This window comes from Rhagoletis pomonella, unplaced genomic scaffold, assembly GCF_013731165.1.
Source record: "Rhagoletis pomonella isolate Grant_MI unplaced genomic scaffold, Rhpom_1.0 Rhpom_scaffold_00005, whole genome shotgun sequence".
Lineage (NCBI taxonomy): Eukaryota > Metazoa > Arthropoda > Insecta > Diptera > Tephritidae > Rhagoletis > Rhagoletis pomonella.
The window spans coordinates 17,874,079-17,896,805 of record NW_023458559.1 but is presented as its reverse complement, the minus strand read 5'-3'; the positions used below and the strand labels follow the sequence as shown (position 1 = coordinate 17,896,805).

Sequence of the window (22,727 nt, the reverse complement as noted above, 5' to 3'; positions counted from 1 at the left end):
CAAAATTTGAACACAATTACAAATATATCTCTACATACATATATGATTATTGGAAAACATAAAAGTTTAAAGTAATGCTTAGGTTTGAAGTGGTAGCTTACAGAAATATTCAGCCTCATTGCGTAAGTCGTAAATTAGGCTAAATTGTACGACTCGACAACATTGGCATTGTTTACTGTCGTGCTGAAAAAAGTGAACGACGAAATTTGTCGAAAACTATACAGTGCTGCCAAGTTTTTACGTTTTAATACACTAGTCGAGTGGAAATTTTAGGCAATGACGTGAAATTTTCGATACGATTCGACTCGAAAAACGACTTGCATACGACACCACTCTCGCAATGAGGGTGATTATCTTTTACTCTACTACATTTGAATGAAAACTTTAAATGTACAACGACTTATATATAAAAATTCAATTTAATTCTTCTTTTTAGATTATTTAATTACATATTTCTATTCTTTTTTTTCCATTAAACAAAGGAAAAAGATACTACATCTTAAATTAGAAATATACTAAGTACCAAGTCTCATTAAGAGCGTGTGTGAATCGGTAACGAAGTTCGCGGCGAGTAAATTTTTGACAACTAGGAGGTGAATAAAATTTCAGTAGCTTAAACTATGTTCCCATTAGCGTAATTTAGAGGTCAATCTTAATTTACGCATAAATTAAGTACAAACTAAGTAATTTCGCCTTATAAAGTCTCTCAGTAAATTAAGTTGTAAGTACGTAGTTTATCTTAAACCAAGAACCAAATCACGAACAAATCAGTGTCGGGTCTAATTTTATCGATAATAATCGAAAAAAGTATTGTCCCATAACTGATGTCATTGTGTTTGGACGTTTTTGTTTTTAATAATCGCGCGTGGTAGTTTGTAAAATATTTCCAGAAGCTTTCTCTTTTGATCATAAAAATATAGGCAATTACTCACATTCGCGATCTCTTTTGGTTAAATAAACAATAACACAGGGTTGCTACAAAGCTGTCAAGACAAATAAAGAATCGCGTGTATGAACGCACTTAATTTAGTGAGGTATTTTAAACGAAACTAAGTATTTTATGTCGGTAATAGTTTTATGAGCATAGTGAAATTTTTGACAAATGAATAGAAAACTTTGACAATCGGAGAGATTGTTTATGTGTGAAATTTTTCGTTAAATAAAAGCTTAAATTGATGAATTGCGCTCAGCGATGGTAGATGTTTTCCTTTAATATTTATTTCACTTCGATTTATAATATTTTATGCCGCATAAATCTGCAGTTATCAAGAATATAATGCTGTCAAAAAAGATTTCATTTCACACAGCAAATTGGCAAAACTCTCACCATAGTAAAAATATTATTCAACAGCTTTCCCCATAGAACTTTGTTACCGATTCACACACGCCCTAAGTGATATATTGAATTACATTCTTAAACTTTCAGTCCTTCTGACATATTTTAACCCCTTGGACTTCCCATTTTAATTCTAAAACTTTAATACATGCATATGTATGTATGTAATTTTTATTTTTTTCCTCTTTGTATTCTTTTAAAAATGTGCATGTACATATTTTATTATCTTTTTTTACCCTTAATATATAACTTGCATTGATTTTAGTATCATGTTTTCTATACTATAAATCATTTGTTTATTAATTTTTTTTTTAACTTATATAGGTACATTTTTTCCTTTTTTAACTATATATATATATATTTCATTTCCACTAAAATTATAGATGATCAGCTACACCAATATGATGTAGGAAGGAGACAAGATCCTGATATAGTCTATAATTTTTAGTTCGCAATAAACTTTGCAGATCATTAAAATTTGTGAAAACAGAAAATAGGTTCCTGGAACTGCTGTACTTTCGACAATTAAATATTATATGATTGGCGGACTCTTGAACTTGACACAAGGCACATATATCACTAACATCCCTCCTGAATTTGCTAATGTATGTTTTACCAAAGGTATGCCCTGTAAGTAGCCTGTTTAATAACTTAATGTCAAAGACACCTAAGCCTTCCAGTCTACTTTTGAACCATGGTTTTGCATCTGGCTTGCCACCATTCTCAACAAAAGATTTCCCCTTACTAATACTCTGCTCATCAAACTTCTCCACTCATCCCAATTTGTTTTGATATTCTCGTCAAGGCTTCACTCGGGGTCAAGAATACATCTATTTCCATCCCTCTTTCAGTCGCTGCCTTCGCCGCTAAATCTGCGTTTTCATTATCACTAATTCCAATATGACTTGGAATCCATATAATCTTCATCCTCTCCAAATTTGACGAAGTTATCAAATTATGAATTTCGGTAACTATAAGAATCCGTGTTCACCTTATCAAGAGAATTTAGGAGTGTTCGCTATGCAAAAAATTTGTACAAGTTGGTACCAATTGTTACCAAATCGTGTTCGTTTAGCCAAAAACCCAGTAAAACTTGCAAGGAGAGAGCACAATTTTGACATTTCATTTGGAGGGGAAGTTGCAAAATCGTACTGGGAAAATTTTTGCCAGTAAGAATTTGCAAGCAGGATTGTGGCACACGGTTGCATTTTTGTCAACATTAATTTGAATCAACAAGTTCGTTAAATTTAAAAATGAACAATCTTGTTGCGATTTACTAATGAAAGAAGTATGAAATATTTGTTTATTCAATTAATTTAATTAACTCCAAACTGAAAAAGTTGTATTCGTAATCGGAACGCACTCGACACCGCTGTCGATATAGGAAATCCGACAGTGACTTCCACGAAGAAATTGAAGCGTATGTTTAAGAAAGTCAGAATAAGAAGAAATATACGTATAGGTCCTGTATTCGTTTCTACCTGAAATAATTTAAAGAATTATTATGCTCGAAATGCTACCGTGGACGCCAGCTGGCAATGAAGCTTGCAAATGTTTGCTAATTCCTGTTCGCGCAAAACTTAGTAAGTTTCTCTCTTTGGGAAAGTACCTTACTCTTAATTTTGTTACTGGCTAATTCTTACTGCCAGTTGCATAGCGAACACTCCTTTTATTGCCATAAGGCTATCTGTGAAAATGACCCCTTTGCTTATTTTGAGCCTAGTTAATATTTTAACAGCCTGCCTAATTGCTACCAATTCCCCAAAGGTAGAGGAGAAAGGTTCCTTCAACTTATAAAGATAGGAAATTTTTTGATCTATGTCATACACAGCCATTCCAACCGTATATTGTGTCACTGATGCATCCGTAGCCAGCAAGTAGAAACCCTCATTATACAAATCATTTTTCATTTTACAGTAATCACCTTTCAGCTGCTCTACCGTAACGTTATTCTTTGAAGTACCAAGCTTTGATTTTTTAAGCGAGAGACCACTAAACCTACTAAAAGCAGTGTTACAATTAAGTTCATTAAAAATACTTTGAAATTTCTTATAAACATGTCCATAACTAGATTTGTTTCCCCCAATGTTCTTTAGCTCATCCCTAATCACTTCATTATTTATCCATTGTCTGGTGATTTCTTTAGCCGTTAACCAACTCGCGCTTTTGATAGGAGGTAACTCACCCGCTAAGGCATATCTTACATGGATAGGGGTATTCGGCGGAACTCCCAAGCACCTTCTTATAGCATTATTTAACCCTACTTGCAATTTTTTGTTCATACCCCCCGGAGCATTAGCAAACGTCGAGGACGCATATTCAGCTTTTGATCTAATGAAGGATTTGTAGAAATTTAAAGCAATTGTTGGCTCTAAACCAGATTTTATACTTGTCAGTTTATTAAGGACATTGTTGGCAGGAAAGATCTCTTTTTTAATATATCCTACATGATCGTTTATGGTTGCATTTGCGCTGATAATCCGGCCTAACCACTTCATTTTAAAAACTTGTTCAACCCGATGTCCATTAATGATAAGATCAAAATCTCTCTTTCTATTATTGTTTAAATACATAAACTTAGTCTTGCTCATATTTATTTTAAGATTTAGGGGACTACACAAACTGATAAAGTGAATTACGGAGCTTTTGAGGTGGTCCAAGCTTGCCTCAGGATTTTGGCTACTACTGACTATGGCAAAGTCGTCAGAAAATTGAAAAATTCTAACATTTCCATCCTCAACTGCATGAAGCCCAGCTGTATAAACATTAAACAGAACAGGAGACAAGCAACTACCTTGTGGTAGGCCATTCCCAACCTTAACTTGTTTATTTCCCAAAACAGGTTAAAAATCCGTTCTACTATCTTTGCTTCACACCCCCCTTCATACATTATCTGCCTGAGCTTAGATAGGTTTACACAGTTATATGCATTTTCAAGATCTAAAATACATACAAAAGCTCTATTTTTTTCCAATTTTATCTTATTCGTAAAGTACAAAAACTCGTTTATGCACATAACCGCAGACTTGCCTTTACGATACGCATAACATTTTGACGCTAAAATGTTGTTCTTTTCCACCCAATTTACAATTTTTTCTTTCAACAACATGTTTAAACATTTAACCACGACTGAAAGGAGAGATATGGGCCTAAAATTCTTTAAATCATTGAGATCCTCCATTCTTCATTGATCCAATTTCTGTTAAAGTGAATTTCCAGTTCATTTAAAAGATTCCTTTTACAGTCCTCTGATAACATCTAATAATCTCAAAAGTTATTTTATCATGCCCTCCTGCTGTATTTTTCTTCTTTTTTACCATCTGATTAAAGTCCTCGAAAGAAAACCTAATCCAACATTACAAACAACAGACTGCGTATATCCAGTGAAGCTACTATCGAGATTTGACACTTGTGATTTTAAAAGATTTAGATATCTTTCATTATCCTCACTGATCCAAGTAATTTCTATGTGTTTCTTACCTCTGACATTATTAACAAAATTCCATGCTTCTTTAGTGATGGCATTCTTGTTTAATTCCTCAATCCTATTTTTGTAACTGTCACTTTTGGCTTTACTGACAGCCTTTCTCCATTCGTCCTTTAGTTCCAGCGCTACCGTCATATCAGCCACCATACCTGTTAGCCTGGCCTTTTTGGTTGATGCAAGCAAAACCCTATATTTTCTTTCCAGGTCCTTGTTCCACCAATACTTCGGTATAAACTTGGTATTATTCATGTCAACAGTCGATTTTTTAATTGCCTCCCCCATATTCTTTTCAAGAATGCCAACACCGTCTTCACAGTTAAGTTCTGATAAAAGTTTGCCCAGTTTCTTCTTAGACACAAAATTTTGAGGTGATTTAGCTATACCACTTATCGTTATAATTATGGGGTGATGATGACTCCCTCCTACAAAGCCATGATTGCATTCCCATGCAGTCTTAAAATTTATATCTGTAAATGTTAAGTCCAAAGTCGATTCAACATTTCTTTCACTCGTATGCACCTCAAAAGTGCTCGACCCATCATTCAAACATCTAATAGTACAACATTATTAAAAGCCGATAGAACACCCAAAAGTCTAACAATCTCAGATTCAAAGTCAGCAGGGCTTATACTTGGAGGCAAGTATGTAGAACAAATTGTCAAATTTTCTACTAAGTTTAATGTTTTCACAATTAAAATATCAAACCTGGTGTTAAATCTAACTCTCTCCATCCTAATACTTTTTTTCATCGCAACCGCTACACCACCATAACCGTCATTTCTAGTCTTTTTAATGATATTAAATCCTGTTAGAAGGATACTTCCAATAAATCGCAAAGATAATTAATGTTGTTCGCAATACAAAGCTTTTATTTCAAGTGAAGAAATTGAAAATTTTCTGTGATATAAGTTATCAACTTCTCAATAGAAAACTATGATCATTTCGACAAGATCAAAGTTTTAATGTAGTTGAGTTGTTTCAATAACATTTCTTACAAACTTCCTCTCAACTCAAAAACATTTACATATTAATTATTAACTTTAACATTTTACAACGTTTACTATGTTTTTCTCTTGTCAGGCTTTTGGTTAACAAATCAGCAACATTTTCTGATGTTTGAACGTATTCAATAAAAATCTCCTTGGCATTGAATTTTTCTCGTACATAATGATACTTGATGTCAATGTGTTTGCTTCGCTTATGTGTTGTTGGATTCTTTACTAAAAATTCTGCTCCTTGATTATCGCAACGAATTAACGTAGGTTTATTACATAAACTCTGCAGACCAATTTCACGCAACAGATTTCTCATAAATATCACCTCCCTGTACCCTGTACCCTGACACATTGCAATATATTCAGCCTCCATCGAACTTAGAGATATTGAACTTTGCTTCTTTGCTTCCCATGCCACAGGCATATGACTTCCGATCAATTGGATTGGATCCCCAATCTGCATCTGTAAAACATAAGAATTCTTTTTCAGATTTTTGATATTTAATCGTAGCATCTTGTTCTCCTTTAAGATATCGAAGAATATGTTTCGCTGCAATGAAATGATCTTTATGCGGATGCGTATTAAATTGTGATAATTTTGATAATGTATGTGCTAAATCAGGCCTTGAAGTTGCTGCCAAATACATTAATCCTCCTATTAGTGATTGATATTTCTTTACATCAACCATATCAGGCAATCCTCCCGACAACACTTGTCTGAAATTACTCCACTTGCAAACGGTGTTGATGCTGGTTTGCACTCCACCATGCTCCACGTTTTTAGAAAGTCTTGTATATATTTCTTCTGATGTAATAAAATATCTCCACGTCCTACACGTTCAATTTCCATTCCCAAATAATACGATACTGGTCCACGATCTACTGCATCCAATTCCTTATTTAATTCAGTCAAAATGCTCTTCATTGAATCTTCTAATGAACATGCAATTAACATGTCATCTACATAAACTGCAATTATGTTCATTTCATTTCCTCTATTCATTACATATAAGCAATTATCTGATTTGCATTTCACGAATCCCATGCGTTCTAAAATTTCATTAAGTGTCCTATTCCATTCACGTCCTGACTGTTTCAATCCATAAAGCGATTTCTTTAGCTTACAAACTTTACTAGGATATCTTTTATTCTCAAACTTCTCAGGTTGTTTCATGTAAACCTCCTCATTTAAATGTCCATTCAAATATGCAGACGCTATATCAATATGACGTACCAATAAATTATACTGCACTGCTATAGATAGTAGGGCTATTCGCGATCCGGTGCAAATGGCCTAGCATCATTGCATTGCAAATTTGTATTGCAAATTATTTGCAATACACAAACAAAATACACGCATTTGCATTTGTCATGGCTTGGCAAATTTGCAATACCGAAAATCCATAGCATAAAAATGCTATGCATTGCATTCATAAACAAAACCAAAGCTGATGCACAAAAATTGTTTTGCAAAAGCTTTGCCATGACAGTTTAATAAAGGTCGCTCACAATCCATGGCATATTTCTGCAATTGCATAAATTTGTCAGTTCTTATGCACCGAATCGCGAATAGCCCTAGTATCATACGTATAGTAGAATGGCGAATAACTGGCGCATATGTGTCAAAATAATCAATACTATACTTTTGACTACATCCTCTTGCTACCAAACGAGCCTTGAATTTCTATATGCTACCATCAGCTTTATGCTTAGTCACAAAAACCCATTTTCTCCCGATAACATTTCTACCTTTTGGCTTATCCACAAGTTCCCAAGTATTGTTTTTTATTAACGAATCATACTCAACTTGCATCGCTTTTCTTTCTATGCATGGACTACCTCGCTTCCTTTTCATACCAGCACTGACTTCCCCTGAATCATGGTTGTCGCTGTCATACAATTCCTCCTCATCTGCGATTAAAATTCCATCATTTGATTGGTTATTATTTTCATTACTAAAATTTAAAAAACCATTTTTACTTAAATCAAACGTAAAAATATCTGTGTAATTATAGATAGATGTGCCATCTTCATTTATATCTTCATTATTACCAGCTACTCTACTTTGAAATGAATTTTCGAAAAAATTTACATCTCTAGAAATTACGATTTGTTGCTTTTCCATATAAAATAATCTATATCCTTTACTTCTATTTGAATATCCTACAAAAACCATTTTCGTTCCTTGGGGGGTTAATTTATTTCTAGCCGGTCGTTTGTCCAAAACAACAACATCGCAACCGAATGTCCTAAAATATGATACCGCAAGGTTTATAACCAAACCAACATTCATATTGTGTTTTTCCTTTAAGTACTTTCGATGGTGACCTGTTACGTATGTACGTAGCTATATTAACCGCTTCAGCCCAAAATGAATAATGCAATTTCGATTCCGCTAACATACACCTAGCCATCTCCATCAAAGTTCGATTTGCTCTTTCAGCTATACCATTCTGTTGTGGTGTATAACAAGTAGTTAACTGATGCTTTATCCCATTCTCAAATAGAAAATTATCAAACTCCTTATTAGAATATTCTCTTCCATTGTCACTGCGTAAAGTTTTAATCCTTTTTATTTTTAATAATTTTCCTTTGATTATTATCACTAGCTGCTAAAATCTGCTCACAATTTACGAAGTCCTTTTTACCTCCACGTCGTTGCTCTTCTTCTAAAATTTTAACTTTTAATTGATCCAGTTTAGGCAGTTCATCTCTTGTCTCAATTGCTATTGCAAATCCCTCCATATCCTCCGGCAAACTACACAACAACAAGATACTAAGTATACCTTCAGGAACATTCACATCAATTTCCTTTAAATTGTCCACAATCGAGCAAAAATCATTCAGTAAAGTTGCATATTTCTTGTCTCCTTTGAACTGAAATTTTACTAGTTGCTTAAATAAATTTACCTTTCTTCCAGGACCTTTGTCCTTATAAACTTTCTCTAAATTCTGCCACGCTTCCTTTGCGCTCTTGCAATATCTAATATAAATCAATTCGGAGGGTTTTACGCATAGAGTAATGGTAGCCAAAGCCTTTTGATCTGTTTTTTGCCATTTTTCCTTTTCAGCAACCGTTGCCCCAGGATTAAATGTTAATTCAATTACGTCCCATAAGTCCTGCGTAATTAACAGCCCTTTTATCTGTATTGACCAGCTGGAAAAATTTTCACCATTTAATCTGTCAATACTTGCGATCGCCGCCATTCCTCTCGTTGATTGTAGTTAATTGACTCGAGAAAAAAAAAATCGTTTTGCTGAATAATTATTTCACCAATCTATTGTCCTTGATCCTCGGTCGGAAAGCCCATAACCTTTGTTAGAAGGATACTTCCAATAAATCGCAAAGATAGTTAATGTTGTTCGCAATACAAAGCTTTTATTTCAAGTGAAGAAATTGAAAATTTTCTGAGATATAAGTTATCAACTTCTCAATTTGAAAACTATGATCAGTTCGACAAGATCAAAGTTTTAATGTAGTTGAGTTGTTTCAATAACATTTCTTACAAATCCTATAAGCTTGTGATCATCTTTATGATTACCATGTGAAAAAAATTCGGGAGTGTTGCGCACTGGTTATTGATTCAAGTTCAAAAATTGGGTAGGCGCTGTGGCCAATGGTAGCTCTTGTACCACCTCTGTATGCTGAAAGTCATACAGAGCCCCAACAGCTTGTAGCGCTTTGGCTTTTGCTGTTTAAAACCACTCCGGAGGAGTGGTGATGCATCAAGCGGGATTGTTGAGCATGATTTGGGGTGCCAGCAATTAACTACTTTAGTAGGTTTTGTTCTGCGGCAGTTGAGAAGTGCCTAAAAAAATGCATACCCAATGAAGAACGAGCGAATTATTTTTAAACACAAGTGCGTGTGTTTATTCGCTGCACTTGGTTTTGGGCGGGAGTGCAATACCGTTGAATCCGGCGATGACGGTGGATTTGGCGATAGTGGAGGGTTTGGCGGTGGTGGAGGTTTTGGCGCGGATTTCGGCGGCTCTTTGACGATGGGTGGTGACGATGGGCGATAATCGACACTGGGGTGGTACTTGCGGTGGTGGGGCTGCTGCACTTCCGTGTAGGAGGACGTGGCGCAGGCGCTAATTCGCGGCTGCTTCCTTGCGCATACACCAGCGACTTTCAAAGCGAAAAATACTGATAGGTTTTAGATTTTTTTTCTTCGCGCGCCTTGGTTATTTTGCGAGAGACTACTATGACCGCTGAAAATAATACACCGAATGTTTATGGAGTGCAATGGGGTATAGTCATTGCGCTGAGTATGCAGTTACAGTTGCATGGCTATACTCAATCCCGACTCTTGCGACCTCGTTCGCGCACTCTGGGCAACGTGAGCAACCCATGTGCGAGATGCGGTAACCAATCCGAGTGGAGCCTTGGGCCACAGCATATTCGCGCCTTGGCACCCACGTCACTGTTGACAGTTACAATTTCGAGAAAGTAGAGAATTTCGTTTACTTGGGAACCAGCATTAACACCTATAATAATGTCAGCATTGAAATCCAACGTAGAATCACTCTTGCCAAAAAGTGCTACTTTGGACTGAGTAGGCAATTCAGGAGTAAAGTCCTCTCTCGACGTACGAAAACCGCGCTCTATAAGTCACTCATCATGCCCGTGCTGGTATATGGCGCAGAAGCATGGACAATGACAACATCCGATGAGGCGGCTCTTGGAGTGTTTGAGAGAAAGATTTTGCGGAAGATTTACGGGCCTTTACGCGTTGGCGACCGCGAGTACCGCAGACGATGGAACGATGAGCTGTATGAGCTTTACAACGATATGGACATAGTGCAGCGAATTAAAATACAGCGGCTCCGCTGGCTTGGTCATGTCGTTCGAATGGACACCGAAGCTCCAGCTCTGAAAGTATTCAACTCGGAACCCGCTGGTGGTAGCAGAGGAAGAGGGAGGCCCCCACTGCGATGGAAAGATCAGGTGGAGAAGGACTTGGCTTCACTTGGCGTTTCCAATTGGCGTCAGTTGGCACAGAGGAGAAACGACTGGCGTGCTTTGCTGAACTCGGCCAAAATCGCTTAGGCGGTTACAGCGCCAAAAAAGAAGAAGAAGAAGTTTATACTTTAAAGTACAATATTGTTTATTGAAACCAAGTTATAAAAAGTTATTCAGATTAAGAGCGAAATTTGCGACCGCACGAAACAATGAAGAAAATGGTATGTATCTAATTTTTTTGTTTCTCCTTTTGACATTTGCTGCTTGCACTGTATTAACGACTTTGGCGTTGCCAACTATGCATTTCAATATGAAGATTTCTTTAGGTTTAGGGTTAACAATTCTTATCAATTCAATATGAGAAAATATAGAGGGTATTAATTTGAATAGCGCAAAACATGTAAATTCAAATTTAACAATTCAAGGCATAAGAATATAAGGTTTAACATTTTTGAATAACTCAAGTTTAGGGCCGGTTACTCAATGTCTGGTTAACACTAATCTCCGGTAAAACATCGTTATCGACGTTACCGACTCCATGTTATATGCATGGAGCCGAACACGTCGATAATGATGTTTAAACGGAGATTAGTGTTAACCAGACATTGAGTAACCGGCCCTTAGTGTTAACAATTTTGAAATGATTTAACTTTTAGAGTTAACAATTCAATGAAGGAAAATATGTTTACAAAGTTTGAGTAATTCAATTGTTGAAGAAAATTCGCATTAATTCAGGTAATAAACACATACGTTGTAAGGTGTTAAACGACAGACGTTTCTCGTTTAACTATTCTCCCGCACCTAGGCGCGCTAAGCGACTATACTGTTCTCCAGCTCCCGCAGTTTACGTATTGCATCCCGGAGCAATTTCCTGGACAGCTTTCCATTCGCCTTGGTGATGCGGATTCCCTGGGTGGTGGTATTGATTTTCTTCGCTCTTTGCCCCATATGCGGGTGCTTGTGCTTGTTAGAGCTGAGTGCAGTACGGCGTAGACGGTGGGGACGAAGTGCGGAAGGCCTTTTGCGCGATGCTGGAGCGTGGTGTTGCAGAGAGTTTTTGTTGAGTGCCGTCTTCCGGTGAAGCAGAGTATGGTGACGCTGACCACATAGCCTGCAGATTCCAGCGGAGGGACAGTCCTTGCTGTGATGCGATAAGGCGAAGCAGTTGGTGCAAAATTTGTGTGCACGTGCGACCAGATAACGTTGGGTCGGCTGCATTGCGCGAAACACTTGGCATACCCGCAACGCGTGATGTCGTGCGCATAGACGGCATCGATTGAAATCGATGGTTTCCTCTTCTGGCTGCGCCGCTGGAGTTGTGTCAGTCATCATGCCTACTTCGGACCGCTGCGGTTGCTTAGGATGTAGCGATATTCGAGGTGCTGGTTTCGGAGAGCCACTGCTGCTGCAAGTATCCATCTGTAAGTAAGCCGTGGAAGTTAGACTATCAGTGGGGAGTCTACAAGACAATTGAAGAAACGTGGGATAAGAATATTTCATTCATATACAGGGTTTTAAATACATATGAGCTAAGAGAGTCTGTTGTCATGAAAGTGCTTAAAGGCTTTAATTATGGCGCATTTGGAGAAGTCAGAGGGGCGTCACCCATTGGCAACGGGCATATTTAAACTATGGGGCGAGTAAGGGTGCCAGATTGGGAGCGCACATCGACAACTCGAATATGTCCTTCTCTGCCGGGGTGTGACCTTTCGATACGGCCTAAACGCCATTCAATGGGAGGTATAGTATTGTCAACAATAAGAACGCAGTCGCCGACTTTCGGCTCTGCCTGGGTATTTTTCCATCTATATCTCTTCTGTAAATCCTTGATATAATCCTCTTTCCACCTTCGACTAAACCCGTGATGTAACACCTTCACTTTTTCCCACCTATTAAGGAGGGACAGATGGCTGTGGTCGACTTCAGGGAGTGCTAAGAGGGGGGCGCCTCGTAAAAAGTGGCCAGGCGTAAGCGCTGTGAGGTCTGTGGGGTCTAGGGATAGAGCAGAGATTGGCCGGGAGTTTAATACGGCCTCTATTCTGACTAACAGGGTGGTGAACTCTTCAAATGTGAATTTGCTGGGTCCAGCAGTCCTTTTGAGATGCATTTTGAAACTTTTGACTTCGGACTCTTACAAACCGCCCACGTGGGGGGCTCCTGGCGGAATAAATTCCCAGTTGATGCCTTGAGGTGAGTATTTCTGGATGACATCTTGAGATACCTCCTTCAGAAATTCGATGAACTCCTTTTCGGTTGCTCGTTTGGCCCCTACAAAGGTTTTGCCATTGTCGCTCATCATCTTAGCGGGATAACCCCGTCGTCCGACGAAGCGAGCAAACGCAGCGAGAAATCCGGCAGTGGTCAGATCGGAACACAGCTCGAGGTGGACTGCTTTTGTAGTGAAACATACAAAAACAGCCACATAGCCCTTCACCAACGTGTGCGATCTTAGCATTGAGGCCTTTATCTGGAAAGGTCCAGCAAAATCTACGCCCGTAATAGTAAAGGGCGGAGCATACGTGCATCGTTCCGAGGGGAGGGCCGCCATTATCTGCGATCGCGTTTGCTGCTTGTGGACTGTGCAACTTTTACATTGGAAGATGCATTTTTTTTATGAGGGGCTTAAGCCGAGGGATATAAAGTTCCTGCCTTATGACTTGCTGCTTGAGACGAGTTTCTGCATGGAGGAGCAGTTCGTGCAGAAAGCTTGTGAATAGGAGGCGAACCGGGATTTTTCGGGAATAATGATGGGATGTCTTTCATTATAGCTCAAAGTGGCGTGAGCTAATCGACCATTCACGCGGAGCAACTCGGTTTTATCTAAAGACGGGTTGAGAGGAAGCAGAGGACTCCGTTTATCTATGGGTTTGGAGTTTGCTAAATAGGCCTTTTCCCGAGGAAAGTAGCGAGATTGGGTCAAAGCTAGGAGCCTGTATTTGCTATTACGGAGGTCATCATGGGAGAGAGCGATGGAATTATTTGATCTAACCTGTCTGACTCGGTCTCGAAGACACTGTATAAATTTGAAAGCATACGCCATAACTCTAAGTGCACGGGGAAACGAGGAGAAGCGATCAAGGATATCGTGATCTTCCTCTGTGGCATGTAATGCCTCGACTCGGCGCAATTCTGGAGGGGAGATATTTCGGGTGGCCGGTTTTGGCCAGGCTTCGGGTGGGCTTAATAGCCATTCCGGTCCATGCCACCAGGGGTCTGTATCCTCTGGTGCCCAGATCTGCGGGGTTGTCTCTGCTGCCCACATGCCGCCAGGTGGCGTTTCCGACGAGATCTAAAATTTGTGCCGTGCGATTGGAAACGAAGGTCTTCCATGAATGAGGGGGTTTTTCTAGCCATGCCAAGACGATCTCGGAGTCAGACCATAGTATCAGTTTCCTCTTAGAGAGGTCGAGTTGAGACTGCACTACGGCGACCAACTTCGCTAGGAGAAGGGCGACGCACAACTCAAGTCGGGGTAAACTGGTGGTTCGGAGAGGCGCTACTTTGCCTTTGGAGACCAGCAGATGAGAAGAAGTCCTGCTACCGTTCGTGGTTCGCACATATATGTTAGCGCAGTATGCTTTCTCGGAAGCGTCGCAGAAGCCATGTAGCTCGACTTGGTCGGCGGGGACAAAATCTACCCATCGGGGTATTTGGATGCTAGAAATGGCTTGGAGATTGGTTGCAAATTGCATCCATTTCGTCAGGCGGAGGGGCTTGACCTGGTCATCCCAGTCAGTTCCGTCAACCCATAGTTTTTGTAGCAGGATTTTGGCTTGGATCATTATGGGCGAAAGCCATCCTGCGGGGTCAAACAATTTGGCAACTGCCGAGAGGATTTGTCGTTTTGTACTGGCGGATGACGCTGGGATGGAATCAACGGTATACGAAAACGTATCGGTTAGAGCGTTCCACTGAATCCCGAGCGTTTTAGTGGTGCTTGCTGTTTCAAATTCTAGGAAGTTTGTGTCAAGCAGGTCGTCTTTGTTGATGTTTTTCAAAATTTCAGGGTGGTTGGCTGTAATCTTTTTAAGTGGGAAGCCTGCCGAATTGAGCGCTTGGATGACTTGAGAGAGGGATTCTTCGGCTGAAGGGAGATCATGACCACCGGAAAGTATATCATCAACGTACGTTTCATTGTTTAATATGGGCACCGCTAAGGGGTGCGTGGTTTGCACGTCATCTGCGAGCTGGTGAAGGGTACGTATAGCGAGGTAGGGTGCGCAATTCAAACCAAACGTGACAGTTTTCAACTTATAATCTTGTATTTGGCTATTTGTAGATGGTCGAAATACGATTCGTTGATAGTCTTGGTCGTCTTTGTGCAGCAGTATCTGTCGATACATTTTCTCGACATCGCCGTTAAAGACAAATCGATACATACGCCACTTGAGGAGCAATAACATCAAGTCGGGCTGGAGGGTTGGTCCGGTGTAAAGAACATCGTTCAGGGAATGTCCGGACCCCGATTTCTTCGAAGCATTGAAGACGACTCGGACTTTGGTCGTTCTTTTTTCGGGTTTTATAACCGTGTGGTGTGGGAGGTAGAACGACCAATATTTGCCTTGAGAAGATATCTCGAGGGAAGTTGTTTCTTCCATATGGTTGAGGGTGAGATATTCGTTTAATACATTTTCGTAAAGTGATTTTAGATCGCCTTTTCTGAGCAAATTTCTTTCCATGCTCAGGCACTGTTGGAGGGCGGGGTGCGAGACGGGCCAAGGGAGATAGGGTCTGGGAAGCTTGGCTTAAAGGGCAGTCTGACTACATAACGACCATCCGCTGCTCGTGTGGTGGAGGACTGATAGAATTTTTCACAATTTTCATCATCAAGCGAAGTAAGCTTGGATTTCGGAACCTCTTCTAGCTCCCAAAACTTTCGCAGCTGGGAATCTAAACCCTTATTGGAGATCGGTGTAGCTTGAGTAGAGAAACAGGCTATTTTTTCGGGAAATTGACCACTTAAGATCCAGCCGAATATGGTGCAAGCAAATTTTTGGAAATTTTCTCAATGCCTTCCAGCATTATTTCAGGAATGAGGTCACTGCCAATGACCAGATCAATTTGGGACGGGGAGTGGCAGTTAGTATCTGCTAGCTGGAGGTGAGACCATTTTTCTCGTTGTTCGAGAGTTGGCTGGAATTTTGGAAGCATTTTCGTTAACTGGGATAGTACTATTGCTTGAGCCTTTATTTTCGTGGTCAAATCTGCGGAGCTAAGATGAGATGGCAAAGTTTGTTCGAAGTCTGAACAACTCTGCCTCCCATGCCAGAAATTTCAAAGTTAGAAGTTTGGTACGGTAGCCTTAGTTTGTTTTGAGCTTTGGAGGAAATAAAAGTTCGTTCCGAACCCTGATCTATGAGAGCTCTGAGTTTGAAGATCTCGCCCCTGTGTTCAACTGGCACCATTGCTGTGGGAAGGAGAATCTTGCTCTCATTTTCCGAGTAGAACGACTGTACTCTTGCTCTATTTGAGCAAGAAGGCTCCTCATGAGTTGTTTCCGACCCAGCTGAATTTTGTGGGTTGGAATTAGTGGGCGTCGTCAGAGCGACCTGAGATGTCGTTCTTTGGGTTCGAGACTGCTGTCTTGGCGGCATGGGGGGCGTGTCTTCATGAAGCATTGAGTGATGCCGTTCTTGACAATGGGAGCAAGTATATTTACTTGAGCAGTCTTTTATCAAGTGGGTCTGACATAGGCAATTAAAACAGAGGTTGTGTTCTCTCACAAACTTTCTGCGATCCTGAGTTGGCAGTTGACGAAATTTGGAGCACTGAGAGAGAGTGTGCTGAGGTTTATTGCACATTGGGCATTTGTATGGTTTTGTGCGTTGTTCCGTCATGTGCGCTCGGATTTGGGAAAAGGAGTTGTTGTGAGAGTTCTGAGAGGTGGGCGGTTTAGGGAATGGCCTACTGTTACTCGAGTAGCTTATGTTCGAAAGATTAGTCCGCGGAGGCTTGGGTGCACGAAATTGATCTACCCTTTCAACCACCTCGTATCGAGTAGTGAGGAACTGGTTCATTTGGGACCAGTTCGGGCGGTCTTTCCTGGAACTGAGGGATTGCTCCCATAGGGCCACGGTGTTCTCAGGAAGCTTGGAGATAACCAGGTAGATCAGAATGGGATCCCAGCTTTCGGTGGAGACTTGCTGGGTGCCTAGAATCTGGAGACAGTTATTCACCGATGATTGCAGTCTCTGTATGTCTTCGCTATTTTCTATTGGGATGGGTTTTAGATTCATAAGGATGCGGATTTGGTTATCTACTAAAACCCGTTTGTTTTCATAGCGAGCTTTTAGTGCTTCCCATGCCAGCTCGAAATTATCGTCACTTAGAGGGAATTGTTTAACTATTTGGGCAGCTTTTCCTTGCGTTTTGTACCTGAGATGGTATAACTTCTGCGCTTTAGTGAGCTTAGGGTGATTTATATAGACCGCCGTGAACATATCACGGAAGGACGGCCATTGCTCATAACCCCCATAAAAGGTTTCGGTGTCGCAAGGTGGGACGTTTAAGCTTATGCCCGAAGTTTCCTGAGGAAGTGATGAACTGGCTTTGGGAGTGGGACTTATGGTTTGTGCTACTAATTGGAGTTGGTCTCCGATTTGGGCTTTTGTTTCTTCATATATAATTAAACACGACCTAAATTTACTGTAGGCAGACGCCCTAAAGTCTTCGGGGAGGTCATGTTCTTCAATTTCCAAAGTCGAATCAAAGGCGTTTTAAACTCTATTCCAAAAGTTTTCTAGGCTCTTGTCTTTTATTTTCAATACGGACTCAGTATTTTCTTCGATCGGGGCTGATCTGAATCGGGCGCAGTAATCCATCAAATTATCTGTCTCCGATATGAATTTAGTACAGATGACCGATTGTTTTGCCTTTTTTGGCTTTCCGCTTAATCGCGTAGGGCGCTGAGACTCCGCGGGGGTCTCGAGAATTTTTTCTTCTCCGCTCATTCTGGGACTTTTTGGCTTATCTTCAGTACTAGTGAGACCTAGCAATCGAAGTCGAATTGAGCGAAAGTGATTAAGGTTGGTTGAGAGGGTGAGCAAATACAATCGGGTTTTACTAGGCGGTCGCAAACAATAAAGTTTGTATGAATCACAAGTGAGCACCTGGACTCCAAGCGAGTGTGGGATTTGAATCTAATAAGCCAGATAATTTTACCTTTTTAAGCCTTTATGAGGGATTTCGGATCACCGTATCTGGGACTTTCACGCTTGGTCCTGTTCACGAAAACCACAAATGGAGATATTTTGAGTGCAAAATTTATAAATATCTATCTAATGGACTGTATTTTCTTTTTCCGAGCACTGTAACCGCCTTGCCTTTTTTATGGGTAGTTATTATAGAGAGTTCACTGTACGTATTTTTATTTATTTTATATAGCACTTTCTCTCATATGCCCAATATGTGATAGGGTATGTGTATGAATGTATGTGTATATATATATATAGGGATTACTAAACGAGGGGTTAGTTATGTATTCCCAGCTATAATTCCTTGTATGTTTGTTTGGGATTAACTGATTAGCCGCTGTATATACTATGAGCTTTGGTATATGTGTATATATATATATGTACGCCAAGTACTATTTGCTTGTATGCTACAGAATGTTATGTGAAGTACATATGCATATGTATTCTTGCAAAAGTCTTTGTGTGGGTAAAAAATTCGTGAAAATTGGCGCAAAAAAATAAAATTGGCGGGAAAAATGAAAATATGGCGGGAAAATGGAAAATTTATGGCCGGAACAAGGGAAAATGTATTACATAATGCTGGCGTTTACTAAACATATAAGGAATTATTTTCTGCCTTTTTAAAATTTTTGTTTCACCGCAGGGTTAGTAAAAAATTGATTTTTACTCACGGTTTTGCTGGGGATACTTGTGTTTTGAGGTTATGGATTTTTATTCCACCGGTGCGGCTCTTTGTTGGCGCCGAAGGACCAATAGTAAGGGGCCGGCTCTTCTTTTGGTTGCTGAACTCCGGACATGGACAGACGGAGGGCTGGTGGGCGATTGCAGGCTGGTGAGGATGCGGCGGTTCGTTGCTGTTGGCCGTTGACTCCGGCGATGACGGTGGATTTGGCGATAATGGAGGGTTTGGGGGTGGTGGAGGTTTTGGCGCGGATTTCGGCGGCTCTTTGACGATGGGTGGTGGCGATGGGCGATAATCGACACTGGGGTGGTACTTGCGGTGGTGGGGCTGCTGCACTTCCGTGTAGGAGGTCGTGGCGCAGGCGCTAATTCGCGGCTGCTTCCTTGCGCATACACTAGCGACTTTCAAAGCGAAAAATACTGATAGGTTTTAGATTTTTTTTCCTCGCGCGCCTTGGTTATTTTGCGAGAGACTACTATGACCGCTGAAAATAATACACCGAATGTTTATACTTTAAAGTACAATATTGTTTATTGAAACCAAGTTATAAAAAGTTATTCAGATTAAGAGCGAAATTTGCGACCGCACGAAACAATGAAGAAAATGGTATGTATCTAATTTTATTGTTTCTCCTTTTGACATTTGCTGCTTGCACTGTATTAACGACTTTGGCGTTGCCAACTATACATTTCAATATGAAAATTTCTTTAGGTTTAGGGTTTACAATTCTTATCAATTCAATATGAGAAAATATAGAGGGTATTAATTTGAATAGCGCAAAACATGTATATTCAAATTTAACAATTCAAGGCATAAGAATATAAGGTTTAAAATTTTTGAATAACTCAAGTTTAGTGTTAACAATTTTGAAATGATTTAACTTTTAGAATTAACAATTCAATGAAGGAAAATATGTTTACAAAGTTTGAGTAATTCAATTGTTGAAGAAAATTCGCATTAATTCAGGTAATAAACATATACGTTGTAAGGTGTTAAACGACAGACGTTTCTCGTTTAACTAGACAGCTATATCTATATCATGTTTATGATTGAAGAAGTCAATATAATTTTTATTAGTTTTAAGACTCTGACAATTAAACTGGAATATTTTTAGTATGTTCATTTATTAAAGTCGAAGAGGAAGAAATTCTATCATTAACATTAGTCTTACATAAGTTTCCCAATAACTTCACAATGGGATCTTCAGCATTAATTTGAAATTTTTTAACAAGTTCGGATATAAGTCAATCAATTTCGGACACTCTTTCCTATTTACTGCTGTTAAAAAAGGACTAACCATTTCCTTCTCTTTCCTCTGCTTAACTGTTTTACATATTTCTACATTCTGTTCGTTATTTTGCTTAGTCACCACATTGTATTTCTTGGCTGTCAATTTCCTATTGACCAGCATATCATCGTCGTAGTACTCCTACCTCCAGGCACTGTAGAAAAATCTGCCTCATAATTTTCCAGAATTGAAAAGCGATTGCTCTTATCAAAAATATCTCTATAACCCTCAATCACTTCCCTTTTGGAAATCTTCTTGATGGTCATAATTTCAATTATATCACTTTCTCTTTTCCAAACCGGACACTGTCTCTTTTTAATTGAAACATGTTCTGCACTACCACATTGAATGCACTTAACCTCACCCTCACTACATTTTTTTTCACACTTTTCCAGCTTTCCACATAAAATGCATCTGGCTCTCGCTCTACGTCCTAACTTTGTATGCCCCAACCGACCACAATTATGGCATTGCTTCGGTCTTGAAAAAAAAATGATTAACCTTAAAGTTTACGCAAAAAACTTTCACTGAGTTAGGCAATTCTGTACCTTCAATACCAATTTTAACTGAAAATGTTGCATAAAACTTATCCTTCTCGTCTAGATCCCTTCTAGTAATTCTAGTAACTGATACAACTCGAACTTCCGACTCAATGTTCGCTAAAATTTCTTTATTCGTAAAATCTAATGGAATCTGTCTTAAAACTCCATATGTAGTTACAAAACTGTTCGGTATAAAAGCGCGAATGCCCAACTCAGTCACATTTCTGTTATTAACAGATTTATTAGCCGACTTATAATCATAAAAGAAAACTTTATATAAGGATCGCCCGATGGCTTTAATATTCTTCAGATCCTCAATATTAAATTTCCTTATTTTATCAAACAAGAATAAACCATTCTTCATAGTTTTGTTTTCAAACTGAGTACTTTTTGAAGTATCCATTAAGACACGATACTCCCCTCTATGCCTTTCAGTGTACATCGCATCAGGAAAAGTTTTTTTGACCACATTAACACTAAAGCCACTTCTTATCTCATTTTCACCCCCCTCTAAATTCAGCATTTGACCATTGCTATGTATTCCTTCGTTCACTTCATATCCATTTTTTCATTTGAATTTTTATTTTGTTCTTTACATTTGTCTTTGTTTTGCATTAAGCCTTGCATTTCCCCTACTTTTTGGCTTGAGACACTATCTCCCTCTCTTTCCTTAGCTTGAAAATAGCAACCATTTTTATTCAAACCTGTAACCGACGCCTCAAAATCAACGCCATTTTGTAAGCTAGGGCACGCCACTTTTACACCACCAGAAACATTATTTTCATGTACAGTTGCTTCGCTGGAACTACTGAAACGTATTAGGTTTTCCCCGACAGATACGGGGTTACTAATTTGACCAATATGATATGTACCCTTTTAAAGCAACATTCCCTGAAGAGGAACTGGACTTGGCTCATGCACCATCTCCTCATCCTCCTCAGAAATCGAAAAACACACATCCTTTCCTGCCTCATCCCTACGCTTTTTATTTTTCTTCTCTTCACTCCTCGCTCTAACTGTCCTTTTGGCTTTAGCACCAGTTGAGGATCCTCCCAACTGGTCATCCACCATCTGGACTCCTCCCGACGCCGAAGCGCCCTCCATCAAGCCCTCACAAAAGGCCAATCCCCACCACAAAAGTTACAGCAAATTCCAGGAACTTACCAAAAAAATGTCCAAGAATCAAGAACTCCGCTCCTTCCACTAGGGCACAATATGCATGTGCTTTGATAGCAAACAAAAAATAGTCCAGAATATTAAAAAACGCTAAACCACTTCTAATTACAATTACATTTTATCAAATTTACACAACGCAAAAGAAATAATTGTTTTAGTTATAAATTAAGCAAAATCACTTCACCGCTCACACGTCCGCTCCGCTAGGCTGAAGAATTCGAATGTCGAAATATCAAATGTTTTTTTTTTGTTTGCTTAGAGATACGAGATGGCATCAAAATAATAGAAATGGCAAGTCTTCTTTTAGAGACCCATGACGTTGCCAGGTTATACTGAAAACTTTAGAATTCTTGTCGTATTTAAAGTGAACGGTTTTCCATCTTTAAACTCCAACACGCTGAAGTCCCGCGAAGATCAAGGTCGAAGACTCACGTACTTATAACTAAATATACTAAGGGCCGGTTACTCAATGTCTGGTTAACACTAATCTGCGGTTAAACATCGTTGTCGACGTCTTCGACTCCATGCATACAACAGGGAGTCGGTAACGTCGATAACTATAACCGGCGCTTAGAATTCTAACACACAAAAAACTATACCTAAACTAACTAAAACTATATTAAGAAATTATACATTACATTTCATACATGTACTAATTATTTTATCCAGTAGGAAAATTGCAGAACAAAAATAATTACATCAAATGAATTTAAGGGCCGGTTACTCAATGTCTGGTTAACGCTAATCCTCGGTTAAACATAGTTATCGACGTTACCGACTCCCTGTTGTATGCATGGAGTCGTAGACGTCGATAACGATGTTAACCGGTGATTAGTGTCAACCAGGCTTTGAGCAACCGGCCCTAAGAGTGTTATTAGTTTGATTGATACTATTTTGTTCATACCAAGCAAAGGTCATACAGTTGTAAATCCACAAAAATTACTTATACACGCGTAAAGTTATTCAATTCACATATTCTTATTGCTAAAAAATTCTGGTACTCAGTTGGTTTTTCTATCTAATACAGACCATACCTCTATTGCTCTTTCTAATATCTATATTCTT

The 22,727-nt window shown here is 39.3% G+C and overlaps 2 protein-coding genes across 2 annotated transcripts; both read right to left on the bottom strand.

Moving 5' to 3' along the window:
* Window positions 1-11,362: 11,362 nt before the first annotated feature.
* On the bottom strand, window positions 11,363-19,008 carry LOC118738744. The gene is made up of 2 exons (XM_036469676.1): window positions 18,646-19,008; window positions 11,363-12,200 (listed from the first exon to the last, which is right to left on the bottom strand). Exon 2 carries the CDS (start codon window positions 12,198-12,200, stop codon window positions 11,592-11,594), a length of 609 nt encoding a protein of 202 aa, XP_036325569.1. The 5' UTR covers window positions 18,646-19,008; the 3' UTR covers window positions 11,363-11,591.
* On the bottom strand, window positions 15,741-17,365 carry LOC118740025. Its single transcript, XM_036471523.1, has 2 exons — window positions 16,023-17,365; window positions 15,741-15,978 (listed from the first exon to the last, which is right to left on the bottom strand). The coding sequence occupies exons 1-2, from the start codon at window positions 17,219-17,221 to the stop codon at window positions 15,741-15,743; spliced, it is 1,437 nt and encodes a 478-aa protein (XP_036327416.1). The 5' UTR covers window positions 17,222-17,365.
* Window positions 19,009-22,727: the final 3,719 nt, after the last annotated feature.